Consider the following 25,286-nt stretch of genomic DNA (forward strand, 5'->3'; position numbering starts at 1 on the left):
GTGCCAATAAATGTGCCAACAGGGAGAATTCTGCACTTTGGGGAAAGCACAGATAATAGTATTTTAAATACAACAGTATTTAGAAAAAACTCTGGGACCAAATTTAAATTGGAAAACAACACTAAAGAAACCATAAAGAGGCATCCAGTAATTTTGGTTTCTTAAAACATAAGTAAATTTAAAGAGTTTCTGCTTTTCAGAGAACTGAAATGCAATATGCAGCTCTTTCATTTCAGGCAGTTTTCTGTAAATCATTCTGTCAAGTTGAATAGATGGGTTACTTGCTACAGTTACTACTAAAATGTCTTATATTTATTGATTATTAAGAAATTCTTAATCATGTAGTGATTTATGGTAGCAGTTGTGAGTTTTGGCTGCATCACCCTGATTTTTATTACTATTTTTAAGCATTTCTAAGTATACATATATTGAAAATGTGGTTTCCAGAAAAATCATTAAAGTAACCGTTAGGTATAGTGTATTGCAACAAGTACTAAGTGTTGAAAGAATTTTTACTGTAATATGGTGTCAAATTCCACACTTCATTTTGCGTTATCTAAAGCTTTTACAAAATATATTTAAAAGACGGCCCCCCCCACAAATCTGTTTAAAAAAAAAAAAACTTGTAAATTGCTCAATGTTTTTTTTTTTTTTTTGCTGCTTTTTTGTATTTGCTATATGAGGTGGCAGTTGTAAAATAGCCAGTGCCCCCAGATTAAGAAAATGCTGAAAGTTGCCCAACATGATGATAAAGGTGCCTAGTGCATGAGTGCCCTGTTTTAGCTGAAATACTGCTTGGTGCTTGTTATAATTGTGAATATCAGTTCTATTTAAATAAAAAAATAAAAAAAAAGTACATGCAAATTTAGCCTTTAACTCCATTGACCCCCGTTTTACAAATACCTGGATCCCATAACTTGTATAAATTGGCATCGTTGCAGTTTTAAAGATCTTTGTTTTTCTTTAATTAGAGATGAAACAGTAACCCTAATAATTGCAAAACAATGAGGCATTGCAATGTTTTATTCTTAACACAATACCTGTTTTTAAAGGATATTCCTCTGTCAAAAAAAACATCTTTACAGTTACAAAAATTACGCAAACTTTCTGTAGATGCTGTTAAATTTTCTCCCTGAACAATGAGCCACTATGGAAATGCCAGTCATTCGAGAAAGGGATGTGTCTTGTATTGTAAAAATAACAGGCAGGCAGTTACTGCAGTGTTCTGTGTAAAAATGCAACAGTATTAACAGTTTTAACAATAAAGATATCACATTAAATGTGCCTGTACAGTACACAGAGCTTTTTGTTGGGGCTGGGACTTAGGCTCTCAAAGTTTTGAAAAGCACCATTATTTCACCATTTTAATTGCCATCTCATTGCCCCACCTTCTCCAGATTGTACATGTTATCCATGATCATATCTTCTGTTCAGGAGGAATACTATGTCACTATAGGTAATATTTACGATACTCCTTTTTGCATCCAAGACAAAAGCTTCCTAATAGAAAAGGTGGTGTCACTTGCCTCGCTGTTTGTATCCCTGATTTTTGATTCCTAATACAGTGCCTAGGTATTGGAAGAGGACATTCTGGAGTATTGTGGAAAAACTTTGAGGGAGCTACTAGTTGTCCCAGCTCAGCCTTCCATTATGCCTGTTCTATTACCACAACAGTGATCCTGATTTACTAACAAGGCACTGCCTTTTGGCTATCTTGTATGTATTCCAACAAAATGTCTTAAGTTTTTTTTTTTTAAGTTCTTGAACCAGTCAAAACCAGGGACTTTGTGCCATGTGTTTTCTCTTGCAGTGCTATTGTGTGAAATTATTATAATCACTTGCTATGAGAACTTTTTTGTTAAGTCTTTTTTCACACCAGATATTTTCTTTGTATTTGTACAGTGGCTCGGTGAAACTGATATGTTGCCATGAATTGATATTGTAACCAATAAAAAAAAAAAAAAAAAAAAAAAAAAGCTTTTAACCAAGGCTGTTGTGTTCAGTGTATTTGTTAGAGTGAGACTTCAAGTCTACACTCTTCCAAATAAAACTTGTAGAATCTAACCTTGTGATTTACAAAGGTACACATGTGAATACATTATTAAAACCAAATCACTGCTTCTTGGAGATTAATTTGATCAGATATACACTTTTATTACGCAAGTTATCAAAGTTTATTTTACAGGCATAAAGTGTGGACAATTCAGAATAATCATTATGCTTCCAAACATACAATACATAAGTAGGTCAATGGCAAGAAAATACTGAAGTAGAAAGAAAAAATACTTAACTGTATGGCATTAGAAGAGACTCCCAAAGTCAAATCTACACCAAACACTACATAACAGTATTATTATCCAATATTTTATCCATTCTTCACACTGCAGGCTAGATCACAAAACCCAGGTTCATAGGTGCTAAGAATTCTTCACAATTCACCTTTGTTTTTTTTTGTTTTTTTACAAAACAAAACGTTTACACACTACAACACATGTGTTAACAGACTGAATCTCTAGAACATTCGGTTTAGGTAACTTACGGCGGTTTTATTCATAAGCTTTTCTGTTTTAAGGAAGACAAAAAACAAGTAAAAACATGTTAATGGGGCAGGAAGTAGATATGTTACTAGAATTAAGAAATAGTGTCTCTGGTCTCCCTGTATTCTTATGTGACAGATGAAATCTATTACTGGGGTGAGAGAAAAAAAAAAAATCACAGCAGGCTGCTTGTTCACAAAGAAATTAGGCAGCGATTTATTTGTTTTCAAAAAGGTTGGGGTGGGGGAGGGTTGCCCTTTAGAATTCTTATTTAACATGAACAATATTTTAGGAGTATACTATAGAAAATAAAGCAGATAATCTGCCGTTGTAATTAAAAACAAGATGACAACTTTTTTTGTTTGTATTGAAATAACTAAAAAAAGGTGTATATTCCCCAAAGGATCGCCTTCCTGTCATGGCTTTATGGTATACTTTGTAATGAACAAAATACAGAAGACCAGAAGTTAAACAAAATCATGCAAATCTTGATAAAACTAACTACTATAAAAAGTCATAGGTAAAGTGGTGACCATTTCCTTAAAAGTAATTTGTTCTGAAAACAGAGGAACACAAACCATTTTATAATGAAAGATACAAATTAATAAACTATTAAAAGAGTATTCATCAAATGTATAGATCTTACTTAAATAACTACAAAGTGAATCATTATTTTTTAATAGTGACTTAGATATATAACCTGCACCTCTGGTTCCCTGAATAAAGGTTTTGCAGAATAAATAAGATGTTCAGTGAAGGCAGGAAATCCTCACTGCTGTGGCTGCAAATACTGTTTTATAAAACTGTCCAATTCTGTCTCGAGCCCGGTCGCTTTATGTCTGAAAGAAATAAAACAATTTTATTTATTTTTTTAAATTACAAAAATTCAATGCATACCAAGTTACCAAGATGTATCCTTTATTAGCATAACCAATTTAAACATAAATAGGTAAGAATGTGTATGCAACCTTTTATCACAATTCAAGAAGTGGTTGAAGGACTTGAGACATATTTTAGCTGGAATCCAGTCCAAAAAAAAAACTTAGACTTTAAACCTAAAAAAAGTGGAGTATATACGTTAAAGGGATGTCCATGACATGCCTATAGGTACACTGGCAACACCCACTATCCCAGTGGTTCTTTTATGACGATATGATTCCTCAAAACACAATGCTTCCTCAATCGCACCACCATAATGTACCACTGAATCACAGAGAAATGAGAAATTAACGTATGATGCAGGACTCCAGACTGCGCCTAAAATGGTTACAAATGCAACAACAAAAACATTTTTAGGGGTTAGATAGAAAAATGCTGCATCTTTAAAACCAAGTGTCAATATTTCCGAATGCGACATGGCGTCAGTGTGTGTATATATATATATATAAACCTTACGCCCCCTGTTCCGCGGACGGAACATCTGTACTGCAATTACACATTTCATAAATCATCTGTAATATTACTACAAAAGCAAAACAAACTGACAATATCAAAAACGTTGTTTTCCTACAGTCAAACAGCGATGGAATGTTTCGAATTCGCCATTTCACCGCTGAGATATTCCCTTCGCAATGTATCTAGCACCTCAAAGTTCAAAATCAAAAACAAACGACTAGCTAGCTGTGCGTTTCGCTGCTCTGGCCTTACATGTATGTGTTGATGGTGAAATCTCCCTAATCGCAATGTAACAGAGCAATCGATCTGCGTACGTAAACAAGACACATAATTGCAAGCAACAGCACAGTGTTACGCACATAGGATCAAGGTTTCTTACCGTTTTCAATTTGTAAAATTTATAAAATCGAACGAAATGGCGAGCAGTGTTCCAAAGCATCCCAAAAGAAGTAGATTCGGTCTTTTTGATGTTGTGGAGGAGATGGATAATAGTGAAAGTGACGGCGAAAATGAACTTTCTGGGTTGGAGAGCGCTGATTCAGCATCTGTGAAGCAGCATTTGAAGATGGATTGGAGCCTCTTCAGGATTTGTAAGTATAAATGGATCCACACTATTATTATTAGTATTATTATTATTGTTATTATGTGTAATTTTCAATATGCATTTTTACTATAAATATTATTAGAAAATGCAACCATTTGATTCAAGGGGCACATAGAAATAACATTTTTTTTAAATCAATTTTTATTGCATAGTAAAGAGCAACACCATGTCTCATCTGTGCTGTGCTGCTGTATACGGTCCCTGATCTTTACATTGCAATACAAGTTGCAAGAAGTAATTGTTGCTTCCCGGCCGTCTTTATTATTTTCTCATTGATGTTCATTGATTTAGATTATTGCATGGGAGTGTTTAGCAAACTTTTTTTTATATTTCCATGATTACAAGGAGTGATGCTACTCACCTAGAGACAGTGTAGGTTTCTTAGCCTTTCAAGATAAGCTGTCTGCCTGCTCCAACAATCACTCACTCAGTTCCTTTGTTTGCCACATGTCAATCAAAGTAAAGACGAAAAGAACTAAGGTGTTTTCAGTCTGGCAGCCTGATTTAGAGCAGCAAAGGTGTCTGCAATCTTCTTCTTCTTATTATTATTATTATTCACATTTAGCAGACACCTTTATCCAATAATCAACATATGTTCACCTGTCAGTAGTGCTTGAATGAGTGTAACCACTTTATTTTGGGGGAAAAAAAAAAAATCTAATTTTGCTTCTTGACATTTACATACTTTCAAGCAAGTGAGTAACAAAAATACAGTCAGGTACTGAAAATTCAGAGCTACAAAAAAATCTCAGCAGCACCATTCTCCTGCACAAACACACAGTTATGTGAGAGCAGTGTGCCTGACAGTTGTGGCATGTGAACTGAGAGTATTTGTCATGCATACTCATCATGGATACATTTCGGGCACCCCAAAGCTCTCCAAAAAGGCCACCTTTTGAATGAAATATTGGACAAATAAGTAAAAAAGAGGATTACAAAATCTAATTCATGTGGCAATGTATAGCATGTGAGGTACCAGAAAGTAACCTCCCTTTTAGATCTTGCTCAAGAAAGTAGTGTACGACTGGCCGTAAAGATTTACACAATATTCATTTTTGGAGAGGTTTGGGGACCCTTGGGCCTAGCTTTGTAAAAACTCATGCAGAATTTGATCCCTTTATTCAATCAGTTTAAAAATTTTATCCAGTGTAGTAAACATGTTGGGGAAGCAGTGGAAAAAAATCTATCTCTTTCCATATGCTACAAGGTGAAAAAATGACAATAGAATATAAACAAATGAAATGTGTTTCTTGTTTTTTATGGTTTTTTTTTCTTCTAGATATCTCCTTCCAGTGTGGTACTGAGTAAGACTTATATCAAATCCGAGTAGTCCTAATGGCCAGGGGGTTACCTTGAATTCAAGCCCAGAACCATGCCTATGCTGTCTATACTTTGGAAGATAATGCGATTTATTTAAGGTCATAGCCCTCCAGGCAGAAATTGCCTGTGGGAGGATGGGGGTTTAACAGGTTAATAAACTGAAGTGTGATAAGGACGGTAAAAATTTGATTGAATAAAAATGATTTGATTCAATAAAAATTGAATAAAAGTTCAGAGAGGTATCTTAACACCAGCAGAATATGGAACCCCAGTTTCTTGCAACAGTTTTGATGGTGACCAAACGTGTGACTACTGTTGTGTGAAAAAGTAGCTTGAAATGAACAAATACTTGTAAGGTTTGTGTAGCGCACGTGCCATTAACAAAATGCCTTGGAAACTTAAAATAAAGAAAATAATTAATGAAGGGGTAATGCAGCAAAAAAGTGCAAGAATTAAACAAGGAAGTGAAAAGGTTACCATACCAAGCAGAAAAAAAGTTATCTTTACGAACTCCAATAAACCAGCGTTATCTTTCGCCAGTCAAATCAGTCTAAATAAAGTTTTCTGCCAACACGTCTGCTGTGTCTTGTATCCAAGATAATAGATTTAGTTACATTGTTTATCATCAGCAGTTTAAGTATGATTTAATTGCACAAGATGAGCTGATAATCTCTTCAGCCAAAGCAGCAGGCACAGTTATTTAAGAGCACCATTACCATTATGTAAAGCAGTATGTAGCGTGAGTTTTGTACTAAAGCAGGGTCAGCTGTTGCAGGGAAAACAAAGTTTACTTCTCAAACATGTGACAGCAGAACACAGAAATACCCCCCGCCATTTACTTAAAATAACAGATTGTGCTAATGAAAATACAAACTCACTGCAATTTAAACTTGTTTTTACTGAACAATAAACGGTATGTATTATCATAAGAGCTGTCTGTGTTACATGCTGTCAGATCAGGATGTCACTAACACTGAGCATGGCAGATGTAACATGCTGGCTCTGTATTACTGTACAACTGTACACAATTAAAGGTGCCGTCACCAATTCCATACACAACACTTATAAACATGCAGAGTTCATGAATAGATTAACCATTCAGCAGAATGGGGTAGATCTCGGTTTTTACAACAGCTGTTTAAGATTGCACATAACTACTGGTACACCTGGTGGTCCCTGCTGGAAACACTGGTACTTGAGATGAAGAGGTTGAAAACCACTACACTACACTGTACCCAGCTGTGGTAACTGCTGGTATGTGCATTTCAGAAAGAGTCATTCTGGAAACTCACCTAAGAGTCTTGGAATGATGTTGAACTGCATCCAGCTGATCGATCTTCATGGTGAGCCTATTGATTTCTTCAGACAGGTTTTTCTGAGTGAGGTCCACTTGTTGACACAGCCGTGCAAAGGTAGTCGCCATCTCCCTGTTTCAATATAGATCAAAATGATAAATGCCTCAATATTTCTACAGCACAAGACATTATTTTTCATTAAAGCTACAGTCCAGTGCCTGTTTTCAGGCAGATGGCAGACACTTTGTTTAAATAAATAAATAAAATAAATCATACATAAAGAAACATATGTAAAGTTTGCTGAGGTTGATAGTAAAGCATAAGTATAAGAATATCAAATCAATCAATCTTTATTTTATATATTGCCTTTCATAGTGGATGGATGGACTACCATCACAAAGCACTTTACTAGATGCAGTAACAACAAGAAAATCCATAATACTTTAAATAAAGAAATGCATAATACATTAAATAGTACATTAAATACAGTGGAAAGTGCATAATACATTAGAAGCAGCAACACAGCAGCTAGTAGCAGATAGCAGGCTTAAAGAGCATGGAAAGCAAGAGAGAACAATCTACTGCGTACACTGACTTACTGTTGAACTTGGTGACTGCAGTTTGTACTGGTAAAGCGAACTACGATCTGGAGTTTCTTTGTTGCATAGTCTACAAACTGCTGTTTAAATGCCCTCTCCTTGGCTCTTGTGGTCCATGTTAGCTTTTCATACAGATACAAAAGCCCATACAGACTGAAGGAAGCAGCAATCAGTCTCCAGCCTAACATTCTCCAGACCTACAAAAGAAAAAAAAAAGAGAAAATTAAACAAGATGCACCCAACATGCAATACATTACATTGAATGAATCAGAATTTGAATAAAAGGCACTTACCACACCAGCGACAAGGACTACAGTGACGGATGACTTGGATGTGAGAGAGGCCAAGCCCGTCCCTATGGAAAACATAAGGTCTTCCTGGGACACGTTTTCTGTAGTCAGGGCATGAATGTTGGATGCAGAAAAGGTTGTTGCTAAAGGTCGAGGAATCTTAAAAAACAATAAAAAAAAAAAAAAGGATAAAAGAATTGCTAAGTGTACATAATTACATAATGCCCAAATACATAAATATCATAGATTTATGTAAAAGTATCTAGACACTGATACCAAACCAAAAACTCATCTGGCCAGCATCACAACGTATTGTGTAACTTTTGAGACTGGATGAAGCAAAAGGTTCAGATTAAGTATTATTATTATTAGTTGCAGTAGTAGTATCAGTATATCAGTAATATATAAATCCCCAAAAAACTATCAGTGTCAGTTTTTCTGAACAGATTCACAATAACACGGAATTAAAATAAAAACAAATATTAAGAATTGTTCAAGTTTTAGGTAAAGAAAGTATAGACAGACTCATTAACATAGTTTTTAAATAATGTTACAGTGATGCATCTATACATATTTTCAAACAAAAAAAAGTCAACTGAATTAACCCAAGTGAATTTGTAATGGCAATAATGCCAATCTAAAAGCAGCTTCTTATACAATCACCTGTGCACTTGATTCCATCAACAGCAGGGCTCTGTGTGCATTCTTCGGACCCAAGAAGCGATTTACTAATGAAGTCCAGCCCAGGGAGAACCGGAATTCAATGTTCTCCTGGAAATCAGTGCAGAGTGTGGAGAAGTTAAGATCATAGCTCAGGTCAAACTTCCTGCATGGGATCAGCATGTGCAGTTGAGACTGGACACTAGAGGGCAGCAGAGGCTTCATGTTTTCTACAAGGAAGATGGAAAAATAACATTCAAAAGTATTACCACTAGGTTATTGAAAGTCCAGTGTCACAAATGTCTGCTGTTCAATTCCAGAGCCTTTTGGTATACAGAGTACTAATTTTATACCCAGGAAATGTCTAGTCAATACATTTATTTACACTTTCAACTTGCACATCATGATAAATAGGCCAGTTTACTCAGGATTCCTTTGATTGAATATCGATTTAAACAGCAACACAATTTAAGTGTTAAGTGTTCCAATCCAAAAAAAAAAAAAAAAAACATTAAAAATAAATAAATAAATAATCTTCATACACAAAAAAAACCCCAACAATTTGTTTGGTTTAAAAAAGCATTAATATCCTTTGCAGCCGTGAATACTTGTAGATAACTGACCTCGTCTTCAGCTTGGGATACCCAGTTGTCGTTGTGGTCAATTCTAGAGCAGGTAATGACAGTTTTGTCAGACATTAATGTCTAAGCAAACAACTGTTGATCTATAAAAGTTCTAGAGCTGATTTCAAAAGAAACCGTAGTATCTCTGTGGAGTCTGTGCTATACAGTACAATGCCATGGGGATATAATAATTTTAGAAGACAAGTTGTTTAATCCTTGGGGAAAAATGAATTAAGCAAAACATATATATTTTTTTATCTGTACATCTAATACCTATCATGTTTTGTTGGGAATTTTGAACAGATGCATTAACTGCATTGGAGCAGCGGTCAGCCAAGTTTCTCCCCATGCCTTCCTCTATGTGCTTGTGCAGTGCCTGTAGAAAAGACAAGGAAAGTTTTCTTAAACACTGACTCAGTAAAGGAAAACCTTGCTACTAGCAAAGTGTGCTATTCCTAGTACATGCATGAACTAAACATACCACATATTCAAGTAATGAATGGATCTTTAATGCAGATTGTCCTTTTTTAAATTTGCAGAAATATAGTATGTGTATACAGAGGAAACTGAACGAAAAATAATTAATACAACCTGAACTTGCAGTATAATGCCATGCTTACATTTTTGTACCGTTCTAGCACTTGTGGTGAGGGATGAAAATCTGAATAGAATTCGTCAACCAGCCCAGAAAGGCGACAAATCTCATCTGTCATCGCATTGGAAACCTGAATTAAACAATACAATGTCAATTTGAGGTTTGCATTCAAAGTTGTTGGGGTTTTATATATACCTGTTTGTTTCAAGGTTCCATTTCTAAATACAGAAGAAAAAAAAAACACTGCACTGATATATCGAAGCACAGTTATGGATGAAATAGGCCTCAGTGGATTATCTGTTCTAACGGGGATTCAATAATTTTACTTCTAAGCATGACTCAAAATAATCCACTGGCCACAAATGCACTTACCTTTGTTTCTACTTCTTCAGTAACAGCCTTGATTTTCCCCTTAATGTCCTCAGTCAGTAAACTAAGCTGAGAGCGGACATAGTCTGATTGATCCATCTTGTCATCTCTTTCTTTCAACAAGTTGATTCTGAACAGAAAGACAGGCTAGCAAATTAGCAACTTGGATGCAACTGTGTTTAATAATGAATCTGCATTAAGCAAAACAGAAGTAATCTGGTTTGACTGACTGTGGAGGTCAACTGTGGAAAACCTTAGGTGTGGATGTCATTTAGAATAGCTGTTTAAAAGAACAGAAAGTATCAAAATATCACGGCCGGTAAATCCTTTTTTATTATGTCTTTCTGTATTTATTATGCATAACATCTTTAATAAATATTAAATCAAACTCTGATAAGTAGTTCTGAAAATAAGTATTAAATAAGCCAAACCACAACTCATGCATAGACTTACAAACACCCCCCCCCCAAGAACCACATTACAACTGGATGTGCGGTTTTAAAGACAAAACCAATAGCGTGACCTATATCCACCAGCACTGGGACCCCCAAAACACATCACCCTTACAAAAAGTTCAGTCTCCCCCATGAGAGACATGTTATGGTTGGTCAGTACGTACCATTACTACTGTATCTGCTGGTGTGCAAGCTTAAAACAGTATTAGTCACCCAAGTGTGTCAAGTAAAACAACTAAAGGGTCAAGCAGTCTGGAGAAGCGGTGTGTTTAAGAGTAGTGCTTTCTTAGCAGCACTAAGGTTTTTCAGGATTGGAAGCTATAATAATAATTACAATAGTAAATCCTCATTAGAAGATGAAATCCTTACCTCTTATCCGCTGCTTGGATATTGATGTCATCCATGATTCTTTTGACTGACTCAGTGATCTGTTTAGCTCTGATCGTGTGCTGCTCAAACTTTGTTTTCACTGCTGACTGCGAGATACACTCCTACGAGACACATTACTGTGATGTTTGCAACTTAGATATACTGGGTGTGGGCAGTACAATAAAAAAAAACAAGTATAAGATATTGACCTGCTGCTGAAAACTTAATAGAAAAATAAGGAACTAAACATCATAAAATCAAAGAAAAAAAGCATACAAAGAGCAACAGATCCATACCTTAAACCAAACACATCTCTCAAGTTTTCACAGTAATGTGCTTCTTGATAAAAAACAAACATAAGAAACAAATAAAACAGCAAATCAAACCCTGCTTTTAATTAATCTGGATAACTGCGCTAATTTTAGGGGATACAGACTACATCGTACAGTACTTATCAAATTGCATGCACATGTGCACGGCTGTCGCAACAAATTTAAGCCCAGCAAGGAGGTCCATTGAATTATTCAATATAGAAACAGATCTACATCAAGTTTTATCTTCACCAGCCAGTAGGAGATCAATCCATGTGTTGAAGTATTACATTGTATATGGATTGTATATCACAACTTTACATGAGATCCGTTTTCTCATTCAGTAATTTTTTTTATGGCGTGTGCTATTTAAAAAAAAAAAAAAAAAAAAAAAAGTACTAGTTGAAGGTTTGTCTTCAAACACCTATAGAATTAAACTGCAACCAGGACTTTATTTTCATTATTAACTACACCAAATATACAAAAAATGTATAACATCTTTATGCATTACATATGTTGTAAGAAAGCTTAGTCTAATTGGATTAATACTTTTCTTAGCACTACTATAAGAAACTAAATGGTAAAAACAGAATGTAAAGCAATGCAGGTAAAAGCAAAACAAAAAATAAAGAAAGAAATAAAAAACAGGTTAAGAAGCAATACACCTCGTCGAAGCAAATCTAGACTTCAGCAATGAATACAGGTGCTTGAGAGAAGCTTGCACAGTTAGGTCAGGCTAAAGCTGCGGAGAGGAAAAAGAGCGCCTCAAAGAGAAACTTGGACCAGGGTTAGAGTGTTTTACCAGAAGAGAAAGGCTGGCATCTCACACGCAATCACTACAGCACCAGGCGGTTAGAACATTACCTCAACAGACTGAGGTAAAGACAAGTTGAGAAGCGTTAAGGCATGTTGTTAGATCCTACAACATTAAGATTGCATGCTGTATATTAGAGCATTCTCTACCCGTGTTACTGTGCAAATAATCCTTACTCAGATTTTATCCCTCGTTATGTATAAACATTAACTCCCAAGTGTCGCTGATATCTACAGCATCTGTACAGAATGAAGGAGGTGGAATAAAGTGAGGCAAGTGCCTCTGGTTTTTCATGGCTAGCTATGTCTGTTTCAAACCTCTTTTCAAAATGGCTGCCATAACGATCCATGATGTGGTACGGAACAGAAAAGCCTAAACACATATAAATGGTCCTTAAATTCCGTCTGGAATTAGCCTAAATAGACAGGAAAAACTTTAAACTACTGGCTTTACATTATTTCATTAAAAATAGTAATTTATGATAAAAAATATTTTCACAGACACTATTTATATCGAACCCCCCCGCCAGCTACTTGCCTCAAAGGTTCTCTCGAAACACTGGAACTCTCGTAGTCTAGCCTCAAATCCTTCAGCTAATGCACCACCTAAAACAATTGATCACATGTAGCCCATTATATTTATTTACGCATTATACTATTCTGCATATATTTGAAGATGGGATAATCTCCTTTTTAATACATTTGGGAAAGTACATTAGCGTATGCTAGATTTGTCAAATCTTATTTTGGTACAATTCATTGTACTGATGTTAATTCCATAAAATTCCTGACCTGCTTCTGGCATTCCCTGAGCTCTTTGCATCCTGGCATTCAGCACTTCCTTAGCGGACACAAAGAAGATCCGATTCAGGGCCTGTTCACGTTCCACCACTTTGAGCTCATCCACAAGAAAGCTGATACAGCGGTCTGTATGCTGTTTGCGCACCTGCCAGACAGAAAGAACACCTCAGACTGGAGCAGCTTCCCCAGAACAGCACGACTCTTTGCAGGAACAGCTCCAGTCTCGGGTACAACTCTATACAATTTCTGTGTGACTTTTGTTCCATAAGACACTCAAACTAGAAAAAAAGGGATCTAGCCACTGAGATGAGAGTAGTATGGTTTGTGTACTTACATCCTCCATGCATTCGGGTTCTGAGGCAGATGCATCCCAACGATTGTTCAAAATAAAGATATTTGGCTTTGAAAGACGTTCATTTACTTTGTGGAAAAAATGCTTCTCCTAAATAAAGAAAAGGGTGTTTTAAAAAAATTTAAAGGGTTTGCTTCTAAAAACAAAACGTTCCAGGGAAGGCCACTTAAATACCACAGTACAAAAACAGTTTTCCCATTTCACATCACATAGTTTGCACATGCACAATTATAACAGGGTCTATTTAACAATGACTGGTATTAGTAATATATTAAAACATGTCAATCAAACTTGTTTCATTGTACTACAGTCTAAATTACACTCTTTATACTTCTAAATGTAAACTTACAGTATTCATCAGAGTGGATTCAGAGTTTGCTACCAGCACAAAGACATCTGCATCCAGACAGAATTTATCAATCCAGCTATCCAGCTCAGTTGTAACATCAGTTCCAGGACTGTAACCAGCACAAAAAAAACAAAACAAAACAAAAAAAAACTTATCTTAACTATTATTTGTATATTTCCTCATCTTAAGATTTAAGACTTATGGCAGCATTTTAATCTTAAAACTTTCCCCAAATCGTTATTAGCCCAACATAAAGTAAAAAGAAAATTTCTAAGTGAATTGTCCGAGTTGTTTGTTTTCTGGTTTGGTATCTGTGTTTCTCCTTTCTTAAAAATGGAGCTAATAATAAAAGCTTTGTATTTTGCTATGTAGTGCGCCGTGAGCACGACGGTAGGAAGGTATTTTCGCATTTCTGTACCTGTCCACTAGCACCAGGTCATCCCTCAGGAGAGCACACTTAGTCTTGGGCCAGAAAACCCTCACTAGGCAGCCAGCATCTAGGTCTTTGTCCATGTGGAGTGCATGGCCAAGCTGGTTTACTGTCTGCAAAAGGAAGTCATTTTTCAATCTATCATTACATGTAAGTTTCTGTTCCATTTCAAAACATGAATGATATAGAAAAGTGAGATATCCCTCATGGCTGCTACGAGAGCATCTTGTAAACACAGACACCCTGACCACTCGCCGTTTGGCAAATGCCTAGGGCCTAACTTGCTCTTCTGTTGTTGGGTATTTATGTGCGTTTGTTTTTTTAAACTCAGTGCTTGTGTCCTAAATATATGTTAAACAATTAGGCATCCATTTGACATTGGCTTTGCACTAACTTTCAAAAGTTAGTAAATGGCCCCTGAAACTGTATGAAATCACTTTCAGTCCAAGCAAAAAAATTAACGGCAACATATCACTGACTGCTATTCCGTCTGTGTCATTAACTGCACAGCTAAATGTGCTACCGAAAATGACCAGAATTGGGAGATGTCCAAGATTGGGGTATAATTGCTCCAACTCCAAATGAATAGTATTTAGTTAACTTGGCTATTGACACAGTACTCATTCACATATCTGTAGCTAAAGAATGCATTATTTTTTAATCTATACCTTTACACTTTTCTTCTCGTCTGACCCTTCTGTCATAAGGTAGGCCTTGTCACCATCTGTCCCCTCCACGCTGAGGAAGCAGTTTGTGGTGTGTCCGATTCCACTGGGCAGCACCCTATCCCACAGCATGGCGTTGACAACTGAACTCTTACCATTACTAGTCCTGGAGCCGGGAAAAATGAAAGAAAATAATTAGTGATCTAGACCAAAGACCTTTTTACGAAAACATTATATATGAAAACAAAAAATCCAACAGCCAACAAGACTTTTATGAGTAACTGAAATTATTCAAACAAAACTTAGGGGAATCATTATAGAAGCCTGTGTCTGCCCCTATAAAGACTTGAGACGTTTTACCTTCATACCATTTGCCCAAGTACAGGGGGATGGTGTTTATTCCAACAGCTGTTTAGACACACAATTCTAGCATGTACTGTACAAGAACACCCACGTGATCTTTTCAATCAAATACATTTGATATGATCTGCATCTTTCATACCTGCCAAAAAATGCCACTTTCATGTGGTTCCGTGCCAGCACTTCACTGATCACTGCCAGTTTCTTTGTATAACCACGTATCACTGAGGCTTGCTGATCCGTTGCTATCTGATCAAGCTCTCTATTCCTATATGTTTCTGAAAACAAAACAGCAGGTGTCAGATCTGTTCTACATTTCTGATGTTACAAGACAAGAATTTAAGAAATCACAACAGAGCAACCCTCTTCTCCATGCTGGTCCGCAGCTTGTTTCCCCCAGTCAACAACTTACACTCAAATACACAAGAAATAGGAAATTCTAAACGTAGTTACAGTATTAGACAGGCAAAGTGTCAGCATTTGGTTTACTTTCTTCTGATGAGGTGCACTAAACTTGTTTATTTAAAAACACGGTGGAATCTGTTGACACCCAGGGCTCAGTAAATGAACAGCTGCTTCTGAAGGTCAAGAAGAAAAGTACAGATATAATATTAGTGTACCTTCTACAAAATCTGATCCTTCGGTGATGTATTCCAAAAGCTGATCAAAGATAGTGGAGATCTTTTTCTTAGCCACCACAAAGTGCTTCAACGGTGACCTGTCTGATTCTGCCATGGTGTCTTACTGAAAATGAAGAAGTGATTACTGTGGTACAACTATACCATAAGCTCAAAAAACACCAAGCAGGTCAAACATAATTGAACTGCTGTTTAGTCTCCATATAAAGTGTTATTTGGGAAGTTATCAGAATTGTGTTAAGAACTTGGCTACTTGTTCACAAAAGAACTGGGCATGACATGAACAATACAACCCTATTTCATTCCAAACAGCATGTGATCTATTACACATACCAGGTCACCACCTGTTTGATTTAAGTTGCAAATGCCACCTGACTCTTTATAAATGCGCTCTATTCCTACACAGCCAACTGGCAAAACTACTTAAACACAAAAGGGGCATGAGATAGCCTTTTGCCATTCTTCTGTGGTAGCTGTACTGAGACTGTAAAATAGGTATATCAAAAATGCCACACACATGGCATACCCAGTAAAGGTTTTAGCATTACAAATACAGCGTTATGTAAGCAGAAGACTAGTTTCAACCTAAAGAACCACTGGTATTCTGAGAAAATAAAACTGCTTAAAAACCTAATACCAAACTATTGAAATACATCAAATATATTCATTTCTAGTTTAAGACTTTTCTTTTCCTGCCATACACATATTTACCAAGCAAAATAAACTAACTCTACATTTGCAGCATTATTAAAGTTCAAATTATCTGCATGTGTCAAATAAACAGCTTTTCACTTGTGTCAGACAAGTTAATCCTTCCAGCTGTACGTCTGCCCCTTCTGTTGCAAAATAATTCAGCCCAGTGTGAAATAATGGAACTGTCCCTGGACACACACAAAATGGTACTAATCACAGCACTGGTTTCAAAGTCTGTAATTCCACCATTTAATTTACAATTTCTAGAAATTTCTCAAACAAATTATAGAAAAAATATTTTGTGGCAAAAATTTTGCTTTTGTGGATGAGGAAAAAAAGTTTCAAGAAATAGATGTCTACAATGATTTATTTCAGCAATTTTTTGCTAAACTCCAAAAATGCCAATTCAAAAGTATTCATACCCTGACAAGGAAAATGAAATGAATAGCTAGTTGAGGCACCTTTAGCAATAATAAACTCTTAAAACTTAAATGATTAGGATATTTGTCAATGAGCTTTTGGCACGATTCTTTAGTGATTGTTGACTATTCTTCAATGCAAAATTGTTCTAGTTCATTCAAATTCAGAGGACTTCTCTTGTGCACAACCTTCTTCAACTCATACCAAAGATTCTCAATCGGATTTAGATCAGGACTTTGACTAGGCCATTCCAGAACCTTGATTTTATTGTTCTTCAACCATTCTGAGTAGATTTGATGTGTGCTTTGTATCATTGTTGTGTTGGAACGTCCAGCTGCATTTTAAACCAAGTTTAGTGGGCTCCCCAGTGGCACATCCAGTAAAAGCACTCCGAGACCGCAGGTTCAAATCCAGGCTAATATCACAGCCGACCATGACCTGGGGTTCCTAGGGGCAGCGCATAATTGGCCGAGCACCGCCCGGGTAGGGAGGGCTTAGGTCGGCAGGGGAATCCACGGTTTACCACACATCAGCGACCACTTGTGGCCGATAGGGGGTCTGTGGTTCTACAGTAGGAGTCAGATCCGTGTTCTCCTCCGGCACCATAGGCCTGGTGGCCTCGCTGTGGAACCGTAGTGCGAAAAAAGACAGATTGGCAGAAGCACGTTTCAAGGACATGTGTTCCAGCCTCCGTTTCCCCGAGTCAGCAGGTGGTTGCAAGTGGTGAACCAGGATAAAAATAATAATTGGGCACTACAAAATTGGGGAGAAAAACCGGGGTAAAAAATTGACGACTAAATAAAAATAAAAAAAAAAATAATAATAATAAAAAAAAAAGAACTTTATAGAGGAGATTGAAAACATGTTTTGAACCCTTAACTCAGTTATAAAACGCTAATGTCGACAGGGCCTTAGAATGTTCACCTACAATCCAGCACTTTTCTAGCATCTTGTAGACAATACCATCATAGCATGAAAGGGTATGAATACTTTTGTATTAGCATTTTTGGAGTTTTGCAATTTTAGAAATTATAAATTTCCATTGTGGTATGTAAATTTTTGACTACAACTGTGTGTCTACGTGTGCGTGTGTGTGTAGAAAGTCTACACCCCCTTTCAAAATTGTCACCTTTTGTTGCCTTATAAGCTTAGAATTAAAATGCATTAAGATAGTTGTTTTTTCATTTATCTACACATCCTACCCCACAACTTCCAAGTGAAAAAAAGATTTTAGAAATTTGTAGAAAATTAATTAAAAATAAAAAGTGATATAGCTTGGTTGGATAAGTGTCCACCTCCCCCTTGTAATAGCAATCCTAAATTAGGACATAATTAGCAGTTATGTTTGGCTCAAACCCAACACAGCGCATCACCCAAAGAACACCATCCCTCCTGTGAAGCATGGTGGAGGCAGCATCACGTTATGGGGATGTTTCTCATCGGCAGGATAGAAGGGAAAATGAATGGAGCAAAGTACTGAGAAGTCCTTGAGGAAAACCTGCTGCCCTCTGCAAGAAAGCTGAAACTGGGACGGAAGTTCACCTTTCAGCATGACAACGACCAAAGCACACAGCCAAAGCTACACTGGAGTGACTAAGGAACAAAAAGGTAAATGTCCTTGAGTGGCCCAGTCAGAGCCCCAACCTAAATCCAATTGAAAATATGTGGCATGATTTGAAGATTGCTATCCATCAACGCTCCCCAAGGAATTTGACAGAGCTTCAACAGTTTTGTAAAGATGAATGGTAAAATATTGCCAAATCTAGGTGTACAAAGTTAGTAGAGACCTATCCCAACAGACTCACAGCTGTAATTACTGCCAAAGGTGCTTCCACCAAGTATTAACTGAGGGAGTGGAGACTTATCCAATTATGCTCTTTCAATTTTGTATTTGTAATATATAATTCTCAATAAAAACGTTTTTCCCCTTAACAGTGTGTAGTGTGGTGGTAGATAAGTGGAAAAATTTTAAAATGCACGAAACTCTGAGAAACTGACCCCAAATGTGAAAAAAAAGTTCATAAGGGTGTAGACTTTCTACAAGCACTAATAAATTCGTTGTTTTTGAGAAATTCTTAGAAATGATACATTTACATTTTAAAATCACACACAATTTGTATGGTTCTGAGAGAATTGTGAAATAATTATAAACACAGCAACATTTACCAGTGTGTATTTATAGCCACCATTTTTTTTTTTTTTTAAGGTCAACGTGTTTATGATTGCAGTGCTGCTGTGTTGGGTAAGGTGGTTTGTAAACAACAAGTTAATTTAAGAACACATCACATGAAGGTGAAACCTAGACTGGATATACAGTACGTGGCAGCTCAAGGCAGCTTTACTTAAACAATGTCATCCCTCATTTATTAATAATAATAATAATAATAATAATAATAATAATAATATGGGAGTGTACTGGTTGGTAGCTTGTGACTCAATACACCTTATACAGCTGCTTCACTTGGATAAAAGAGAGTTTACTTTCACTTCACCATACGAAGTTTATGATTATGTGATTTGGCGTGAAGCTTTAAAAAAAAATGTTTAGGAATACATTTCACCCTATTTGGTGTTTACGTAGAATGTATTAATATAAAGATAATCTGTCTGACTCGTGTTTGTCTTAACCCTCATGCGACAAGATTATATAACCACGAGAAGCACACATCAGTTTCGTAAAATTAAATTTAAAATAAACCCGTATACAGTAGCGAAACACTCCATAGTAGTACCCTACTATATATTCCTTAAACAATCTGAATATACACCCGATTCCACTCTCTCCATCCACATATTTAGTATTTTATGGAAGCATGTCACTATGTCTGACCATGCAGTTTTGCAAGAATTATTCCTGGAATGGATTTGAAGTGTATTCACCTTACCTCGTTTTGGGCCCGGTTCCTCGGCGACTATTTACGATTTCATGCCAAAGCTACCGTCTCAAAGTGTGCGTGTAGTGGCAAATAAATGTGTTTTTAATAATGCAATAAGTTATTTCCCTGTCAACTTCTCTTCGATTCAACTACTAACAGGTATAGAAGGGGGTAGGAATAAATACTGTACGTAAATCAAAGGCCAGCTAAGTGTCATGTGATCATGAAATCCGACTGTCAGTCCGGGAGGAAACACTAACTGCATTGCAATTTTTTTTTTTTTTTTTTTTTTTTTTATCGTGCGAGATCGAAGGCATCCAATTTCATAACTAAAATGTACTAAATGTTTTTAAATATTTTGAAAGAATGTTGTGTTGCATTATGAAGTAAGATATATGATTTGTTGGTAGTGCTATTCTCTTAAAATAAATAAATAAATAAACGAAATAAAATGTCAATTGAAGTTAGAAGCCACAAATGTTTAATAAGTAATGTTATACATGCATTATTATTATTATTATTATTATTATTATTATTATTATTATTATTATTATTATTATTACCTCTATAGATTTAAAATAGAAACTAAATTTGATATAATATAATATAATATAATATAATTAATATAAGTAGTGTTCCATGCACTGTTTCCGTGTGGAAACATTATATAAAGGCGGATGAAAGGAGGTGGAGATTAGGAATGTATGAAATGCTTTTATTTGACGTCACTATGTTATTTGTAGTTTCCAAATCTATGCATTGCACTATATAATGTAAATAAAATATCCGCATAATCTATGCAAATAATCTCTGTTGTTTTTAGGTTTATCGGTATTATACTTAAGTAAATTATATTGCGTTATTGAAAGTATGTTCTGCAGTGAAAATAAAGTTCAGTCATGTATTCCCGAATAATAAAGAAGGAGAATGCAAGGGGAAACGCTACTCCATTTTCTCCCCTAGCCTAGTGCAAGCGCTTCACTGTACAGTAGCTGAACTGAATACATCCACCCTGTGGGCTTGGGTGACCCCGCGCCCATATATATATATATATATATATATATATATATATATATATATATATATATATATATATATATATATATATATATATATATATATATAGTTGTAGTCAAAAGTTTACATACACCAATAGAAATTTATAATTTCTAGAAATTTCTCAAAAAAACAAATAATTATAGGAAAAATCTTTTGTAGCAAAAGTTTTGCTTTTGTGGATGAGTAAAAAAAGTTACTAGAAATAGATGTCTACAGTTATTCCAGCATTTTTTTTTTTTATTTTTTTGCAAAACTCCAAAAATGTTAATTCAAAAATATTCATACCCTGACAAGGAAAATGAAATTAATAGCTAGTTGAGGCATCTTTAGCAATAATAACCTCTTTTAAACGATTAGGATATTTGTCATTGAGCTTTTGGCATGGTTCTTTAGTAATTTTTGACCATTCTTCAAAGCCAAATTGTTCCAGTTCAAAGGGCTTCTCTTGTGCACAGCCTTCTTCAACTCATACCAAAGATTCCCAATTGGATTTAGATCGGGACTTTGACTGGGCCATTCCAGAACCTTGATTTTATTCTTCTTTAACCATTCTGGTAGATTATGATGTGTTCTGTTGATTGTTGTTGTGTTGGAACGTCCAGTTGCACTTTAAACCAAGTTTTGCAGCGGAGGGTTTCAGATGATTGGCCAATATCTTTTGGTATGCTATGGAATCCATTTAATCAAGTATTGGAACTAAATTTCCTGTGCCATTATAGGAAAAACAGCCCCATAGAAGGATATTACTACCTCCATGCTTGACAGTATGTATAGTGTTTTTGTACGCCTCACCAGACTTTCTTCAAACGTAACGACTATCAACGTGACCAAATAGCTCCACAAAACCTTTGACCAGAACTCATATCCATCATTCAAATGCTGTTTTGCAAACTAAGCATTTGTCCTGGTGATGTTTTCCTAAGAGTGGCTTTTTTTGGCCTGCGACCATTGAGACCTTCAACATGCAATACTATGGTTGACATGGAAACCCCAGTCTCACTTGCAGACAATTCACTTTGAATATCTCTGGCAGTCAATCTCTGATTGTTATTAACCTTCCTCACAATTTTTTTACTTGTTCTTGGTGAAAGAACCTTCTTTCTTCCAGACCGAGGGAGCTTTGTGACAGTACCATGAGTCATGTACTTCTTGATAATAGAAACAGTAGTTGAAATTGGGATACTCAAATGCTTGGAAATCTTCTTGTATACTTCTCCAGCTTTATGGCAATAAATACTTTTCTGCCTAAGGTCTTCAGATAGCGCTTCACCTTTTCCCATATTGACTTATTGGTAATGACAGCAATCATGCCTAACTCTTTTATACTTTCTACGAATGTTCACCTGGTGCTGCTGCTCATGAGGTATGGCTTGCTGAAATCTTTAGTATTTTTGCAAAATGGAGACGATAACCTATCTAGGGATACCTACCTATTTAGTGAGCAGAGTTTTATTAATATTTTTGTTTTTCTTTAAAGAGGGAGCAATTATCTTTTAAATAGTAGCAATACATTAAATTGAGCAAGATTTGCAAGTGAGTTCAAGCACACAGAAAAAGGACACTCCGCTTTGTCAACTACACTGCCAATAAGGAACCGGGAAAAAGTAACCAACTTCCAGGTGGTAGGCTGAAGTACGGAAACTGCAGTAAATATTCACCTAGGAACCACATTGTCAAATGTACCATGATTAAGAAACATTGACCTTTTTTGTTATATATTAAAATAAAAGAAAGTTTGAAAAAATGCAACAGGACCACCATACCATTAAAAAAATAAAAAAGAATATCCTGATATGGAAGAAAACTGAACTGTGTGTATATAGGATTATATACCATTTTATATATGGGATGTATTTGCGTATGTGGCCAAGTGACTCATGCAAAAGCAATACAGGATTTCCCTGTTTGTACAACAATTTTAAAAAGTCTTGTGTCATTGTATTAACCCTAACCTTAACAATTATTATTAACAATAATACATAGTTTGACTGTCCTGTTACCTTTTTGTGATGTTTGCAATCATTCTTAGTGGTGGTTATTTCAGATTTTTTTCAAATTTTTATTTTATTTTATGTTTTGGTAAGTCTGTGTTTAGTATGAGTCCAGGAGCAAAAATTGCCTGCCACAGACATAATGTAGACTAGATCAGTCTGTGTCTTATAGAAGTAAGCACCAGAACCCTCTTGTATGTTTTGCCAGCAAAAAAAAGGCAGCATGGTCCAAAGTGACAGATCACTGGAGGGTTACTGCTATAAAGACACTTTGGCTGATCTGGCGTCTGTTACATATATCTATGGCAGGCAGCTAGAACTGAAGAACAGTTTGTGAACTGAGTTGGACGCAACAATACAATACATTTGTAGCTACTTACTCTTTCACAGTTATTAAGGGGAATATAAATTACAGTAGTCTGTTATTGACTGGTTACTGTTAGGTGTCACACTCACACTGTTATGAGTGGAATGTCAAAGCTTGGAGCAGATACTGGTACTGTTGCCAGCTCACAGAAATGGAGAGGACTTGTGAGAAGGCAGAAGGGTTAACGGGAGAAAAGGAAAGACTTGCTTATTCCCACAAAGCTGTGTAAACTGTATCTTTGTACAATATATAAAGAATGTGAATTTTGATCTCCAGCAGCATCCATCTGGGAGAATGAGGCAGGTTTAATTTTGCAATGTGATGCTTATAGATTGATGATACCTCTCCTCAATATATGAATATGCAGCAAAGCTTTTTGTTTAGTTTCTTGGGGTTTTTTTTGCCCTTCTGTTACCCTCTTTGTGAACAGCCTCTGCCCAACAAAATGACATCAATTATTAAAAGACCAAAAATAAATAAAAAAAGTTAATTCGACGGATTTAAAGTCTCCAGTTGCTAAACGGTCAAATTAAACAGTGGATGTACCTTGAGAAAACCCAAAACCATGCAGGTGGAATCGAAGAGGGTAAGCGTGGAACCTGCCGAGGCCCTCTGTAAAACGGGAAAGGTGTTTATTCATCCTGTTAGGTAAAGTGTACATTGTGTCATTTTTTTATGGAAGCATATAAGACCCAGAAATAAATGTAAAAGGTTAAGCCGGTTGAACGGACAAAGGCAATATAATGTTTTTATTATATGTTATTGTATGCTTAAACATGTATAAATGATCTATTTTAAAAAGTTAAAAAAAAAAAAAAAAACTACAGTAAATGTCTGGTATATGTTAGAAACCGCTAATTGTGGTTGAGAGAAAACAGGGTCCTCAAAAGAAGTAAACCTTGTTTTTCTTTTTAAAAAAATGACAATTTAAACATGTGGTTTAAAAAATGGTTTATTTAGTTTCTGCAGTCAGCTAGCAAGATGTTTATTAAGTGAGCAACTGATTTGCACAGCAGCTCAAATGTTTCTATTCTGCTAAAACAAATGGATGTTGCTGTAGTTTATTGCTTTCGTGTTAATTTCGAGTATCTTTGATACTAGAGTCAAGGGAAAATTTGAGCATTGAATTTGGGCTATGGGATGAAAGAGGTTGATCAAATTTTTTTTGTTTGTTTGTTTGGTTTTGTTTTACTTTATAAATATTTTTCTCAGGACTTAATGACATAAGCTATGAGGACAGGTCAAGATAATTAAATCTACTTTGTGTTAAAAAAAAAAAAAAAAAAAAAAAACTCAAAGTGGGGATTTAATTGAAGGTAATAAAAATCTTTAATGGCACAGGTAAAGTAAACCTACTACTTCAAACCAAAAATATTGTGTATGCTTGTTTTATTGCATTTTTTTTTTTTTTTTTTTTTTTTTTGATAACCTTGAAATATTGCAGTTACTGCATCTCAATCTCTGCATGAACCTTCAAGTTAAGTGCGTCTGCTTTCTCCACAATTATGTGAATCTCTCTTAAGAATATGTAATATACTGGTATTGGAAAGCATTAAACTAATGGGCCTCAAGGTGTGGCATCCATTTGCTTGTAAACAGCACACTGTATACAGACAGAGGATATGCAGTAGTCCTTTTTTTTAACTGTGCACAGAATCAGTTGTAGTTTTTTTGTTTTTTGTGTAGACTCAAATCCCTTATAACACTTACAAAGATGAGCAAAACAATAATGTGTTTTGTGGTGCCAGTGGGAAATAGTTAGCTTGCCAACTCATTTAAGTTACTATAGAAACTTGAGTGTTGCAGCTGCAATACCCAGAGGAAGGCTTGTAACCTGGTAACTGTTTCATCAGTGGCTTGTTGCCTTCTGTGTCTTCTCAAATGAAGTTGTTGTTGTTGGCTTCAAGTTGGTGTCTTTAAAATAACTCCTAACATTTAGATAATACAAAACAGGCAAGCAGTGAGAAAATGTGGTAAAACACCTCCCCATTCCAGGGTTGTAAGTGGAGGAGAGGCTGGTCTTGGCCCTGCTGTCTCCAGATCCTACGCA

The 25,286-nt window shown here is 35.8% G+C and overlaps 1 protein-coding gene across 1 annotated transcript; it reads right to left on the reverse strand.

Annotated features, from left to right (window-relative positions):
• Nucleotides 1-628: 628 nt before the first annotated feature.
• Nucleotides 629-20,059, reverse strand: LOC121326730 (mitofusin-1-like). Its single transcript, XM_041270162.1, has 18 exons — nt 19,829-20,059; nt 15,813-15,936; nt 15,335-15,470; nt 14,836-14,998; nt 14,156-14,280; nt 13,738-13,846; nt 13,371-13,478; nt 13,028-13,181; nt 12,774-12,841; nt 11,112-11,233; nt 10,291-10,417; nt 9,944-10,048; nt 9,597-9,699; nt 8,704-8,930; nt 8,044-8,199; nt 7,751-7,947; nt 7,149-7,283; nt 629-3,376 (listed from the first exon to the last, which is right to left on the reverse strand). The coding sequence occupies exons 2-18, from the start codon at nt 15,925-15,927 to the stop codon at nt 3,307-3,309; spliced, it is 2,220 nt and encodes a 739-aa protein (XP_041126096.1). The 5' UTR covers nt 15,928-15,936; nt 19,829-20,059; the 3' UTR covers nt 629-3,306.
• Nucleotides 20,060-25,286: the final 5,227 nt, after the last annotated feature.

This window comes from Polyodon spathula, chromosome 14 (assembly GCF_017654505.1).
Source record: "Polyodon spathula isolate WHYD16114869_AA chromosome 14, ASM1765450v1, whole genome shotgun sequence".
Lineage (NCBI taxonomy): Eukaryota > Metazoa > Chordata > Actinopteri > Acipenseriformes > Polyodontidae > Polyodon > Polyodon spathula.